Genomic DNA, 16,059 nt, shown 5'->3' on the forward strand with positions numbered 1-16,059 from the left:
TATCACTATCACTTCTCTTCATTTAGCTTAATAGCTTTGCCAGTCAGGCAGAAGTACAAACTTTTAAATCTGGCTTCTACAACCACCGCCCTACATACATTACACATCCAGTCACTTGTTCAAATAGTACAAGTAGTCTTTAATATTTTAGGATAGAAAATACATTATATGCAATATCGTTAAAGCGCACAACATCATATAATTTACCATAGAAATGGGTGGAAAGTATGCATATACATATGAAAATGAAACAAGGAACAGCATTGCAAAAATACCATGGGACACAAGGTCTCCTACATGTACAATGTAGATCCATGCACATCTAGATTCCCCCCCCCCCTTCTTCCAGCTCTGTAGACATGTAAAATTAAGTACATATTTTTGTGCAACGATTTATCAGTTTATCTATATTCCTTGCTTATTCCCAAGTATATCAAATAACTTATTAGACTGATAATGGCCAAATCTGGTCACATTCTGTGTTAAAAAAAAAAAAAACCGCTTCCATTCGATTATCTCATGCCAAAATAATAATCGTAATAGCAGCATCACCTAATAGTAACAGGGAAGTAGTGTCAAATAACATGAACCTCATGTATGATTGGAATATGAAACGCCAAAATGTGACTCAATAGGTATGTGCAACTTCTCATAATGTAATTCTAAATTTTAATTGTGTCGAAATATAAACCTCGCACTAGCATAGTGTGCTGAGTATACATGCATATACATTTATATGTTTACCGACATCAACATTAGGTAATTACATTTTTTGAAAGGATTTAAAAACTCACTTTGCTCGCCATATTCTAGTCTTCATGACAAATTTAAAAGCTTCAAGAGATTTGGTGGAGGTTTGCAAAAAATCTGAGCTGTGGGGCACAACATGTACATGCTCATAGTGCTACAATAATGTTGAAGAGGAAACCCCAAAAATATTATTTTTCATTTGCATAATATACATGTACATGCATTGCAATAAGTAAAAAAAAAGTAATTTATAGCCTACAGTGTTGATGTAACCGTCCATATGGATGCTTATGATTGTACATGTAGCCAACAAAATGACAAACAAGTGTCCGAAAACTCGGGTGATTACTGTCTGGCCTGTTTGATATTAGGATAACAGCATTAGCTCCTGGAAAAAAAAAGATCCTGAACGACATTAAACCATCCCTTTAAATCACTTGGTCACTCACAGGTCTGAATAATTATAAAGGATCTTGCTGGAAGTTCACATGAATTATCCTATGTACTAGTATCAAACATCTGAAAAGCGACATTCATTTGCAAAAGGAGAGTATACTTAGATTAATTCATATTGCCCAACATAAGGTGCATGTATATTGGAAAGCCAACAATAAAGAGAACATGATAAGACAAGATGTGTATGTGCACTCGAAGGTCAAAGATCAGGCTATTTTATCTTTCCATGTCGCGACTAAAGTGGTCTGCTCTTTATAAGTTAGCATGGACCATCGCTATCAACAGGTGGATACAGCTACAATGCGCTCTTTTGAAGCCCAAAAACGTACTCAAAAAGGTCACAAGGTCAAAGTTCCACACTTTTGTCTACTGCATGTGTGCATTGTTTACTACACGTTGGTACAGCTCCATATACTGTTAATTGTGCACAGTACTATTCCTTTGCTTCAACGTCAGGCATGCGCAGCACAACGAGCTCCATCCAACTTATGGATATCAGTGGCATGGACTTGCCTTGAAAAATAAGACATGTAGCCCTTATAGGATTTACACTACCCTCATCTACAGCTCAGGCCCTGAAAAATACAATAACTCAATGATATGTAGCCCTTACCACATACATGTACACATTACCCTCATCTACAGCTCAGGCCCTGAAAATACGAACTTAATATGTAGCCCTTATAACATGTACATTACCCTCATCTTCAGCTCAGGCCCTGAAAAAAACAATGACTTGATGATATGTCACCCATATAAGATTCACATTACCCACATCTACAGCTCAGGCCCTGAAAAAAACAATGACCCGATGTTAAACCTTAAAGATTCACATTACCCTCATCTACAGCTCAGGCCCTGAAAAATACAATGACCCGATGGTAGACCTTATAAGATTCACACTACCCTCATCTTCAACTCAGGCTCTGAAAAATACAATGACCCGATGATATGTAAACCTTGTAACATTCACATTACCCTCATCAACAGCTCAGGCATAATGATCCTATCTTGGCAATAGACATGTACATGATGTGACATCTCCATCAAGACAAGTCCATTTTATTTAAATACAACATAATTCTGGGGAGCATTTCATGGAATGAATTGCCGGACATTTTATCCAACAAATAATGTTTTATCTGACAGTAAAGGTAACAGTGACTCCAAGCCAATCATTATCAAGGAAAGTTGTCAGACCCGACAACTTGTAGGGCAAAAATGTTGATGAAACGCTCCCAAGAACTCTGGTTAAACTTAGACCACAGACTATTAAATTCTGGGCTGGCATTATGTGCAGCCATAAGATACACAAATATGGCTACACTCTCTGCTTCTTACATTTACTTGGACCTATCCAGACAGTTGGTAATTAGTTTGATCCCCAACAATGTTGATGACATGATCAACTACGTCTGTGTCGTTTGGCTACCCATATTGAAATCGTGGACACTTAGACCATGGTTGAAATTAAAAGTAGAGATCAGAATACTGACTAATGTATTTGCAAAGGTGTATAGGTTTCACGGTACAACATGTATTCTTTCATGGGCATGTGTTGGTCTTGAAAGGACCACCCGAACATGTCTCTCAAGACGACAAGAACACACTTATTGAAACGTCGAGTTTGGGTGGTCCTTTTCAGGACCACCATATGCAGACCTGCCAACCTCTGGGAATGAAAAACTGTATTCTGTGATAAAAAAAACTGTATTTTTCCCAAAAAAAGTGTATTTCATAATAAAATGCTCATCGCGGCGCTCAAGCTGCATGCAAGCTAAAATGCGCACTGCTCTTGCAGATGAAAAAAAAAACATTAAAACATGTGTATATCTTCACCCTGGTTTGAACAAAATGATTGAAAAAAAAAAACAAGTTACCTGAAATTACATTGATCTAATAACCATATTTGTGCACGTTTTATGAAATAGAGACATATAGAGATTATTTTTCTCAATAAATTACGATTTTTACAAAAAAACGTATTTTTCAAGGAAAAAACGTACTGCCGTATTTGGGTTGCAAAAACGTACTAAATACGGCTCAAACGTACTGGTTGGCAGGTCTGCATATGCCAACGAAAGATACATGGTGCACCGTGACACCTCTACACCACTTATTCTTCACAATAAAAACCTTCAAAAGTTCAAATGTGTTCGAAACTTCGAACAAAGATATTTCTTCATCCAAAGATATTTGATAAACAGAGCTGCCAACCTAAAGAACATTTCAGTATTTTAACAGCTGAAAAGCAGTATTTTGGTGATCAATGAAAAAAAAAACATTATTTTCAAAGAAATACCACAGGAATACACATAAAACTGAAACTTCACAAATCAGTATTTTGCATGAAACCATCAGTATTCTCAATTCCAGTATCAATATTGAAAATCAGTACTAGTCGGCAGCTTCGATAAAGATATTTGGATAAAGAAATATCTCCATCCAAAGACGTTTCTTTTTCACCTCACTTACATGTCTCTTCTCCTAGTCATTGAAGGTTCCTACTTTAGTTTTATCATTTCTATCCAATAAGTTCTCTATTCTCTGACTCTCCGATACTGCAGTCACACACTGAGTACAGGACCACACGGTTCCACAATTTCCAGTCCAGACTATTATGACTCAAAGTTCAATGAAATACGACACCTCAAAGACTCCCTCTCATGACGACGTTTGAGCAACGGCGGTTCGTAGAGTCTTCTGAAGTACGTGTGCGTCGGCGGGTTCAATGCGTTTGTAGTAATGCTCTTTCGTCTCGATGATCTCAAATTCAAACTTTTTGTAGAAGTCAATGGCAGAATCGTTATTGACCTGGACATGTCTAGATGAAGGAGAGAAAACATTAATCAACAGTAAATTGTGTAATTTATTCAAATTAATGATAAAAATAATGATAATTACTGTACAGTGACTAATTTTATAGCACATAGGAAAAAAAACTTTTTGTGCTTCATGTTGCTTGCGGGCCACTGCAAAAAGAAAACAAAAGAAAACAAGATCCGGAGTTTGAGGTTCAACGAGGCATAAGATACGCAATTCTGCGCAATTTCAGTGAAAATATGAAGCATTCCGGGAAAAATGGTGTCCAAGAAACTCTATAATCTTGTCTTATATCAAAAGGAAAAAGAAAGTACATGTACTTGCAGCAAACAATTATTTCCTGAGATGGTCTTATAAATCAAGATTAATTGTCACCAAATTATCATATATCCAGATCTGGTATATTAATATAACCTTATCTTTATGAAATCATGAAATCTTTGCTCAAAACTGATAATTTGGAGGAAAACTAACACATAAAAGCATATGTGGAACAGTGTATTAATATTGCTTCGAAAAATACCAGAAATTCGATGGTCTTGCATGCTTATTATGCTCATTTCTCAGCAATGACACATTTTCTTTGAAAGCCATTTGGCACATATTTTTTATTTGTCTTTTATTTATTTGATTAATTTAGACTTTTTCACATGATTTTTTTTTTCTGTAACGTACCCAAATACCATGAAAAGAACTAGAAAATCAACAATGATCTTCATGTTTCAAACAACCCAAGTTCTGCTCTTACATGTACATCAATAGTATGGTTAGAGTGAATTTCAAAATAACTTACAAGTATATATTATCAATGCGTCCATCCTTCTCGCAGAAATCTAGAACATGTTTGAGCATCATGGTGCCTATAAAAAAAAAAAAAAAAAAAAAAAAGAGATTGGTATTGGAATTACATAATCACAGGACTACTACTCTCTCGACTGAATTACAGTGAAGTGAGTTCATGCACTATTAGCGGAACTTAAGTTCCAAGCATTTCTTTTGATTGAAAGTCTCTAAACATAATGAAATTGATATTACGTATCCGACATTTATAGATCTGCACAAAAATCAGAGTCTCATCTATCCTGCAGGAATCCTGCAAGTGTCTTTTCATTACAAATCATCACAGTCACCATAGACAGGGACTCAGTTTTATAATCATGAGGGGAGCAATAAAAAGCTCTCCTAAAACTTTTAAGGGGAGCATTAGCGGAGCACTACAAAAAGCTCTCCTTTGACATACAAGGGGGGCTCTCTTGTCCGATTTCAAAATGGATGGAGGAACGTACGCTAAGTTACAACCCACAACCAAAGGAGACAAACAATCAGATATACATGTAGATCTATGCAATATTTATCTCATTGAACTTTTTAATGTCATTCTTGCAAGTGTGTTTAATTGCTTACAATATAATTGTGTAGTATTCACACAACCTTGACAGCGAATGAAGTTTTCAAGGATGACTCGAACAGTTTGGTCATCGACTGACAATCTTGTTAAGCAATTGCTGAGGCGAGTGATAAATCGCTCTACCAAAAATGGATTAAGGAGAGCGGTAGCGAGTGATCACTCTCACTCCCCTTAAAACTGAGTCCCTGCATAGACATAACAATCGGGACTGCAGAAAAGCTGCTATGAAAAGATGCATCAGCATCTTTAGAATAAGCCAGTTCACGGTTAGCTCATGATCAACTTGGTCTCAAATGACCTTTCTGATTTTTCATTAGGATAAGCAAGTCTACCATTTTCAAATGTAGATGTTGCGTAAGCTTTACGGTAGAGTATTCAAGACCAGGTGACTAGAATAGTACATCAGGGATAAAGTTTGGAAATCTGTTTTATTGTCTGCCTTTGGCACATTTGACTATTGTTTAGGCTACTGTCGAATACCAGTGATTATGAAGGCTCTATTTATTACTCTTCAGAACTGTTGCTCGGCTAGCGCCATGAGCGTCTACTGACGGTGTGCGCGCTCTACAAATATACACTATTATTATTATTATTATTATTCAGCTTGGATGCGATAAAATGAATATTTTGAAAGGAATACATGAATAATCATCAAATCACCAATGCCTGTCAGTGAATTTTAAAGTCACCTTCATGGTTTATCTCAAATGACCTTTTTCTGCTCGTGCGCAGTTTACAGCCGTGAACAGGCAGGCTTATAGGAGCCCTGCTAAAAGACATGACAGAGACTCATGACAAGTTGCCTAATAGGGCGTAGTCACACTGACCAGTCTACTGGTGGCCGATAGACACTGCCAGTTTCCAGGACCAGTATCATGTTTGTAAACTGTACGCAAGCCAGACTAAGTCTGGTTGGCGGCTGACTTAGATTTAAGCAAAATACTTAGCCAACAATGCAATGCAATACCAAACACGGACTTATGCAAAATACTAAGTAAAAATACTTAAAATTCTGGATTAAGTATTGAATTGAATACCAGTCCTGGTGGGTGTTTCATAAAGCTGTTCGTAAGTTAAGAGCGACTGGTGATCCTTTCTTATGCGCTAAATAATCACCAACAAATAATGGTGAACGTCATTTACCACAAGAAAGGATCACCAGTCGTTCTTAAAGTCGCTCTTAACTTATGAACAGCTTTATGAAACGGGCCCCGGGGCAACTTTCTATTAAAAGATGAGTGGATGAAACAAAAAAGTACAAAAGTAATTGACGGTGTCAAAGACCTTGACAACTGACCAATTTAATAACTTACTATGTACATGTAACTTCCTCAGTTTTATATGATATTATGAACTGAGTGGTACTATGGGAATAAGATTACAGTGTACCATTACGTATCATGCAGGAATATTTTTTGCTTGAATTTATATGCCTGTTTAACATGTTTCACCCTGCCATATTTGTCAAGTACAGCTACATGTACATCTATTACACGTACCAATCTCTGCTTCTCAACCAAAGATGGCATTACAATTCCGGTGTTTTTCAGTGGACTAATGATTTCCAAGCTGGCAAATTCAAATTAAAGGTCAAGTCCACCCCAGAAAAATGTTGATTGGAATAGAGAAAAATCAAACTAGCACAACACTGAAAATTTCATCAAAATCGGATGTAAAATAAGAAAGTTATGGCATTTTAAAGTTTCGCTTATTTTTCACAAAACAGTGATATGCACAACTTAGTGACATGCAAATGATACCCCTTTCATATTGCGCCATTCACCGGCGAAGTTCGCCAGCGAAGGGGAAAGTGTCCAGTATGAAAGGTACACAGGAGAACTTCACCGGTGAAGTTCGCCGGTGAACTTCTCCACCTCTAGAGGTGGAGAACTTCGCCGGCGAAACTGTTTCACCGGCGAAGTTCGCCGGTGAAAAGGCCAGTATGAAAGCAAACCGGAGAACTTCTCCTCTTAAATGACGTCAGAGGTCAATTTTTTTTCTCTCCCGAAGTCCCCTGCACCGAGATTCCGCGCGCGATAGTTGCAAGCTGAGCTGAATGCTATGGCCAAGTAGATACCCTCGAATTTTTTATTTTTTTACTAACAATATTTATTAAAAAGCACTTTTTACATGTATAAAATGCGCTAAGATATAAAAACAAGGTGATATTGTTTGTTTTTATCGTAATACTTCCAAAATATGTTGTAATTAATTTTTTTGATACCTTTTTGTAATAGGTAAGAAGTAATGTTTACAATTTTCTTTCGTTTGTTCTGCAATCGCCCGTTGACTTTCGCCGGGGAAGAAATGTCAGTGCGAAAGGGTACATTTTTTTCTTCGCCGGGGAAGTGAGGAATGCGAGGCGGAGAAGTTCGCCGGCGAAGTTCGCCGGTAAAAAATGAAGAGGGCAGTATGAAAGGGGTATGAGACAGTCGATGATGTCCCTCACTCACTTGTTTTTTGTTTGAATTATACAATATTTCATTTTTTACGAATTTGACAATAAGGGCCTACTTGACTGAACCATATTGTATTAAACAATGCAAATTCCACACGTTTTTTCATTTGGCAATGAGGAGGAAATTAGATTATTTCATAGATTATTTCATATTTCATATAATAATTTGTATGGTCTAAAGCAAAAATCACAGGCGCATGCTGTTTAAAGAAAGACAAAATACTTTGACTCAGGCCTAATTACAATTGCTTGGAAAAAGACTCGTCTTTGAACAAATTACAATACTTACTCTAATAATAATAATAATAATAATAGCAGGGCCCGCTGGGAGAACAGTTTTCGGAACTGAAGCGGCTTCCCTGGGTAAACATACCTGTATTATTATTATTATTATTATTATTATAATAATAACTGAGCATCATACTCAATTTATACCAGAATAATTTGGCAATCTACATTAACTCACCTATCCCAAGTCTCCTGTATGGTGCAAGACATCCCAAGGTCATTATATACAGACGTCTTGCTCCCTGTTCTGTTGTATCTATCCTACAGCACACTGCTCCGACAACAATGTCATTGTAATATGCTACCGGGGGGGAGAATAAAAATTTGTTCGAAATACAATAAAACTAATTTCAATAACTTAACATTGTAATAATTTTCTGCAAGTTAGATTTCTCTATGAACAATCTTTGTATAATTCATAAGTACTTCTCAAAGGGTGCTTTTCATCTGATGGCTTTGTTTGAATCTGAAGCTATACACAGTTCAAGTCAGTATTCTTTGATCATGGATGCCACTTAGAATTGATTTCCTTTTAAGTCTGAAAATCATCTAAGATGAGCCATTTTGTACATAATTTTATTTACATTTCTAAGGCTTAAAGTACGTTTTAAAAATCTGAATTCAGAGTTTTTATTCTAAAAAGAGGCATCCCTGTTTGATGTAAAAATTGACACTCCTGGGCCCTGTCTTACAAAGAGCTGCCAATGATCTGATCAATAACAACTATGGACGGCCAGCAATGTCAGCATCTAAAATACACGTTTGCTCAACACATTTTTAGATATGATGTATACCGGTATTCATACGTTCATCATTCTCTTGAAGATTCAGTGTGATTCTCTTTGTTTAGATTGTGCAAATTTCCTGTAGAACAAAAATTATGGTATGGATGGAATTCCATAGTTGAGATTGATTGGATCAATCGTAACTCTAAGAATTTGAGACTAAACTGCTGACTGGGTTTATAGGTTCTAAAATCATCTTTCACTGAATTGGGTTAATGGGTCGACCAAAAGAGATCTTGATATCAGCAAAATTCATTGGCCCAAATTCACAAAGGTGGTTTATAAAACCATCGGTTGAACCCTTGGTTTATGCAGATTTCCTGTATAAATTACGCTTATTTACCGCGTATATTAAACAAAAATGTCCATTGTTGATGCGAGCTTTTGTCACAGTGTACCAAACTGACGCCTCATGCCATGGTTAAGTACGCTATTTTATTCATGAAGAGTAGACTCATTAATTCAAAACAGTGGACTCGTGAATAACCATGGCAACAGGCGTCAATTAGGCGCACTGTGACAAAAGCGCGCATCAAGACTTGGACATTTTTAATATACGGTATGGAATAAATAAACATAATTTATACAGGAAATCTGCATTAACCATGGGTTCAACCGATGATTTTAAAAACCACCTTTGTGAATTTGGGCTATAGAGTTGATCGTTGAAAAAAAGGCATCCCTTTCTTCACTTGAAAATTTCTTTCCAGAATATGGCAGGCCAGCTATATGTGAATACCAAACTTACTAAAACTACGAAGGATGCCCAATCAAAACTTAAAGGAAACCAAAACCCAAGAAGAGCAGTAATCTTGTTGGAAAGATTAAAATAAGAGGAACAATTTAAAACAAGTTTAATCGGGTATGAAATATCAAAGCAAGTTATGGACGTTTAAAAAGTCTTAGTCTTGTTGTACTTTCTATGGGGATCCTCAAATTGGCAATCAAGCTTCAAAATGGCTGATTTTGTGGCAACTTTCCATTTGTTTTGTACACAAATTTTCAGATTTTCCCATTTATTTTACAAATTTCACATTATCTCCTCCTGACCTTGACATATGTGGCGTGAGTTATGTTTTCCCATGACATATGTTATGTTCAGAAGGAGGCAAGATGCAATTTGAAAGATAAATGGGAAAAATCTGAAAATTTGTGTACAAAACAAATGGACAAAATCAGCAATTTTGAAGCATGTTTGCCAATTTGAGGATCCCCATAGAAAGTACAACAAGAGTTTTCATACTTCCATAACTCGCTTATTTTATAACCGATTTTGATTAAACAAGTTTAAGATTGCTCCCCTCATTTTTTATTCTTTCTGATAGGATGGATTTTCTCCTTGTATTTTGGTTTCTTTTAAACTTTTAAAAGAAAAAAATTACCAAGTTTAGCCAGTTCTCCTACTTCTAGGACATCTTTGTAGAATTTATCATTGTAAGATACAGGGAAGACAACAGAGTTGAGTTTCTTCAGCTGCTTTATATTGTGGGAGGTAATGTCCCCTAGATCTTTTCTTCCTCTGTGAAAGAAATGAAACAGTCAAAAATAATTAATCCATTCGTACATGAACAATAATAACCAACAAGTGTTTGTTCTGCCGTCCCATGACAATTTTTTTTTTAAACAAGTGCACACCCAGTTACCAATAATGCATATACTTACCATTTCCATTTATTTGAAAGCAGGATAAAAATTAAGAGCATTGCAGATTAAATGCCTTGCTCACGGGCATAGGTGGCGCGGCCGGGGATTGAACCCCGGGCTTTTCATGTACAGACAGGCGCCATAGACCACTCAGCCACAACCACGGCATGCCATGGATTTGGCCGATAGCAATTGCGGTCACTCAAGATTCACCACTACTGAACGCGTTAGCATTCCCCAGTCTGCGGCCGCCCTGTCTCCAGTGCGCGGTACAATGTACGCGAAGCAGGCCGGAGCTCCCTGGGTTAATAACAAGCCAGTCTTTCAACAAAAAAGGCAAGCATGAAAAACTTCAAGTTCAAGTCTTTTCTTCTGTTCAGCTCAGCCTCACTCAGTTCTATTTAATTTGTCTTTAAATTATTAAAAAAGTCATTGATTTTCTTTATTCTCCAACTTTTCTACATAGAACACACAGGGGTACCGTCTTTGTAGATTGAATTCATGAAAAGTTTTCGGTAAATGCCAACACGAGTCAATGTCTTAACGTTAAACTTATGCTTTCTTAATGTTATGCCAATGAATGGGGCCGTATGACGCAGACCATAAGGCCCAGAACTGCAGGCCGCTGGAGCGGGCATTGACTTCAACGTTTTACCGCTGGCTCGGAGAAAATCCCCGCACTCAAGTCGGGACGATAGACAAGTGAAACAAGTTTGGATTTCAGATTATTGGACAGAAAATTTATATTGTATTTAATTGGCTAGGAATCCAAACATATCATTAAACAAATTAAGTTGAAATAATCGATTGACTTACTTCGTCATGTTGCTGAAATACAATTTTCACCTTGCTCAACTGTCTCTATCTTCGAGAAATGGTGAAACGTGATGAGCTGAGCTAGCTCTGAATTAGGATTGAACCAGTCGGACGAATTTATAAAATTACGCAGTGGAAAAGAGTTCGTTTTATAGCAACTATATCTTTATTTTTAACTTTTGGATTTGATGATTTTCAAATAATCATTAAATCAATGTATTTTTACTTTTTGTTTTACATTACAACACGGATTTTAAAAGGAAAAACATTAATGTAAAACTATAATTTCCCTGCGAGTAAGACTAGGATCTAAATGACGCGCGCTTCCAATTTGCGCGCGCAACACAGCGGCCACAATTTGCATATAAAAAAGGTTGGGGCAGTCGGGGGCCTTAATTGCCCCCCCCCCCCATCCCCGAAAAAGGGAGAAAGGGAAGGGGAAGAAAATGAAGGAAAAAGTGGAGAAAGAGGAAAAGGAAAGGAAAGGGATCGTGAAAACAGGAAAGAGAAAGTGAGAGAGAAAAGAGAAGGAAAAGATAGGATCGAGGGAAATAGAAGGAAAACTAGGAAGGTTGAGAGAGAAAAAAAGAGAAAAGAGGAGAGAGAAGGGGGAAGGAAGGAAAAACAGAGAGAAAATAAAAAAAGGAAGGAAAAGGGGGAGAGAGAGAGGAAAGAAAGGAAGGAAAGATGGGGAAAGAGAGAGTAGGAAAGGGAGCGAGGAAAATATCGAGGGAAAAGGGGTGAGAGATATTCAATAGACCAGTTTACTAACATATTCAAGTTTTATGCATACCAGTTTAACAAAGGTTGCCTCTAACAACCGGAAAGCTTGCCCGAGGTTTGCCCGACATAGCAACAACTAATTTATGCAAAGTGGATTCCAAGTATTGAAATACCATTGTTAGGTATAGGTTAATGGAATAACTCGTATCCGGACATCTACCCCCTGGGCATCCACCCCCCGGACATCCACCACCCGGACATCCACCCCCCGGACATCCACCCCCTTAGGACATCTACCCCCTAGGACAAGTACCCCCTAGGACATCTACCCCCCGGACATTTACCCCCCGAACAAGTACCCCCCGGACATCTACCCCCCGGACATCTACCCCCCGGACATCTACCCCCCGGACATCTACCCCCCGGACATCTACCCCCCGGACATCTACCCCCCGGACATTTACCCCCCGGACATCTTCCCCCCGGACATCTACCCCCCGGACATCTACCCCCGGACATTTACCCCCCGGACATCTACCCCCCGGACATTTACCCCCGGACATTTACCCCCCGGACATCTACCCCCCCCCCCGGACGCGAAATTATTTTTCCCACCGAGTTCTGGACCAACATTTGAATATTCATGACTTGCGTCTTCGGATTGAGAGTACGCATGCGCGTGGACTTGGCCTCCACCAGTGCCGATCGTAAGCATTCACGTTGCTCAGAACGAATTAGCATCGTCAAATTACCGGTACCCTTACATAGTTACATAGGTCTTATAGGCTTAGATCTATATATATATATATATATATATATATCCAATTCTTAAACACTTAATAAACTAGCTGCCATTAATGACAAGACATGTGCTAGGGTAACTTTACCTCAAATCTGGACCTGTCTAATTAATGCCTAGTACTAATCAGTGTTGTAGTGCCTTGATGCTCGGCCTTGGCCTTAAGGCGCCTTAATGCCTACTTTTTCAAAGCCTTGGCCTTGAGAGGGCCTTGGCCTTGAGGATTTCGAGCCTTCAAATTTTAAGGCATTTTCAAGGCATTTTGTATTTTGTACTTTCATTTGTTTTAAATAAGTAATTATAAATGTTTCAATTGTTTTATATATATATATATTTAATAACACTAATGGTCAATACTACCAATCACCAGTAACAGTAGCAGCAGCATTAGTAAGTGTACTAGCAGTGTCATCAATTGTAATTGTCACCATTATCAAGAAATTCAAACAAAGAATACATCATTTATGAAAAATAGCATTATGTATTGGTGATAATGACAGTAAATAATAATGGTCATGATCAAGATAATAGTGCTTTGATGACAAGAATAATTTTTACATCTGACTGCAATTTTGACAACAATTTTCATACTTTAAACATAGCTAACTCTAAAGAACGATAACAAGGTTGATTTCTATTCCATTAGGATTTTCCTTGTATTATTTTCTTTGGCCAACAAGAATGTTTTAAGTCTTAATGATATTCTGAAAAGATTTGGTAAACTTGAACACAGTCTCCAATTTTGTCATATCCAAATGGGTTATGTCAATGGCATGATGAGCCAGAAACTTTAAGGGGCCAAGCATGGCATATAGAGCAAAATTTCTGTCAAAAAAAAGAAGAAAGCGATTGAAGCGAGCGAGTGAACAAAATTTGTCCCCCTCTTTCTATAAAAAAAAGCTAATTTTGCAATAGATTGTTTAAAAAATAATATCACATTTACTCCATCTTTTCCTTTCCCTTTCCCCCTTGTCTAAGTTTATTCTTGGTGGTGGTACTTCTTCTTCTCTCTATCTCTCTTCTAAATTTTATATTTGTTTTGGGTCAGATTGACAAAACAAAGGGGAAAAATGTTTACTTCTTTTTAATCATATATCGTTCAACATTGAATCTCATTTCTCTACAGTTTCAAGGAGATAAACAACGTATTTGTTTTTGTGTCAATATGGTTTCAAGAAATAATAACAAAAAATAATTTAATAATTAATAATTATTAATATTATCAATAAGTATTAATAATTAATGATTAATCAACAGCCCTGTTTAATAAAAGTGGCTGTAAGCAGAAAAAAATATAAAAACTGACAAGAGTCCTAAAAATGACTCATTTTCAGTTTAAGCATAAGTGAAAATTTTAGCTTGCGCTTTGTGCTCTCTTGCCTCCCCCCCCCCCCGCATCAATTATTGTACTCGTTTTCTTCCCGTTCACAAAAAAAAATGCTTAGAATGTCCAGTTTTCAGGTTGGAATATCACAAATTTTTGAGCTCGCGCTTTGCGCTCGCATTATTTTTATTGGTGAGTTATGTATCTTATTTAAAATGCAGTAATTAACTGCTTAATTAACTGCTTCATTTACTGGTCAGTATATAAAAAAAATTATCGAGCGCAAAGTTATTTTTTAGTTAGATACACATCTTTTTCATGATTACAAAACCAGCTCAGAATAAAATAATTTCCATGTCTTATTACACGACATGTCAAGAAGTTTGAACTGGTGATTCGCGCTGGCAACATCGCGCAAGGAAATTTCAACAATGATTAGCCCCATGATTGACCATAAATCAAGTTTTACAACTTCAGAATTGATTTTTTTTTCAAAACCGCTTGCTCGCTATGCTTTCTCGCTGAGAAGTAAAACCTAAAGCAAAATATCTATCTTATAATTAAAAATCACTTTAGAAAGCCTTTGCTCAACTTAATTTCTACAAAACACACAATATTACTTCACGCAGTTCATAATCTCATTTTGAAAATACATGTATCTGTTTGCACAAAAAAACTAATTTTGATAAATGGGTGCCTTTTTGGCGTTGACCCCCCCCCCCCCAATAATAATTTTCTGCTGCCCCTGTCCCAGGGAGTGGAGAAAAACATACGTTGAGAATGCCAGGATCAGATGACCGTGGTAATAATAATTGTTGCAATGTAAATCGCCTATAGAAAAATTATGGATTATGTGTACACAGGTAAATATATCATTATTTTAATATGTCTCTATCATGAAATTATTTTTGTTTTAAATGTACAAAGGTTAATTTTTTTTTCTCGCTCAGTCCCCTCGCTCACATACATTTTACCATGTGTGATGTCTGCCGCCTAAGTATTGTTAGTTCACTGTTCTGTATATCGTAAGTTTGAAATGCCTTGGCCTTGGGTTTTCAGGCCTTGGCCTTGGGTTTCCATGCCTTGGCCTTGACTTTTGGTATTGAAGCCTTGGCATTGGCCTTGGAGGTTTGAGCCTTGACTACAACACTGAATAGCCGACTAATGCCATGGTTAACTTCGAACTGGTTAATTCCGAACTCCACGTTTAATTAGGTTTAGACAAATATTAGCTTATTTGCCATGGTTTAATATGTCTAGTCCGTATACAAAACCAGTCCTAGATCAAAAAAAAAATTATCTTAGTTCTAGTCTAGTCTTTATATCTCGACTCTGATCTACGCTGTATCAGCATGGAACCACTAGTGTACCAAGGGGGGGGGGGGGACTGTCCCTCTGACGAGTCACAACTGATTCAGGGGACGTGCCCCCTTTGAGAAGCCAAATTAATAATTTGTAATGTAAAAATACAATGAAAAAGACGTATGTCCCCTTTTTTTAACGTGATGAAGATCTTTTTTTTTTTTTGCTTGTCAATTTTTTTTTCAGCTAAGAAATCCATAATTTGGGGCGAGACCCTTTTTTTTTTTGGGGGGGGGGGGGCTTGTCACATTTTTTTCGCGGACGAAATATCCTCTAAAAAATTTGCCCCCCTTTTGGAAAATCCTAGGTACACCAGTGCGTGCATGGAACGTATTCTAACGTCAGTGATCTTGATCCCCGTCTTCACCCAAAATTAAGGATTTCGTAGCTGAAAAAAATTTGACAAGAAAAAAAAAAAAAGAT

The 16,059-nt window shown here is 37.2% G+C and overlaps 1 protein-coding gene across 3 annotated transcripts; it reads right to left on the reverse strand.

The window, feature by feature from the left end:
- Window positions 1-115: 115 nt before the first annotated feature.
- LOC129266204 (N-alpha-acetyltransferase 50-like) lies at window positions 116-11,748 on the reverse strand. Of its 3 annotated transcripts, none has more exons than XR_010294473.1 (6): window positions 11,429-11,522; window positions 10,351-10,487; window positions 8,362-8,484; window positions 4,823-4,889; window positions 3,343-4,030; window positions 116-2,868 (listed from the first exon to the last, which is right to left on the reverse strand). XR_010294473.1 is itself a non-coding variant. In XM_064103829.1 (5 exons), the coding sequence occupies exons 1-5, from the start codon at window positions 11,434-11,436 to the stop codon at window positions 3,871-3,873; spliced, it is 495 nt and encodes a 164-aa protein (XP_063959899.1). In that variant the 5' UTR covers window positions 11,437-11,748; the 3' UTR covers window positions 116-3,870. The 3 variants fall into 3 exon arrangements, 1 of the variants encoding a protein (XP_063959899.1); XR_010294472.1 differs by having other exon boundaries at window positions 3,286-4,030; XM_064103829.1 differs by having other exon boundaries at window positions 116-4,030; window positions 11,429-11,748.
- Between the last annotated feature and the right edge of the window lie 4,311 nt (window positions 11,749-16,059).

This window comes from Lytechinus pictus, chromosome 8, assembly GCF_037042905.1.
Source record: "Lytechinus pictus isolate F3 Inbred chromosome 8, Lp3.0, whole genome shotgun sequence".
Lineage (NCBI taxonomy): Eukaryota > Metazoa > Echinodermata > Echinoidea > Temnopleuroida > Toxopneustidae > Lytechinus > Lytechinus pictus.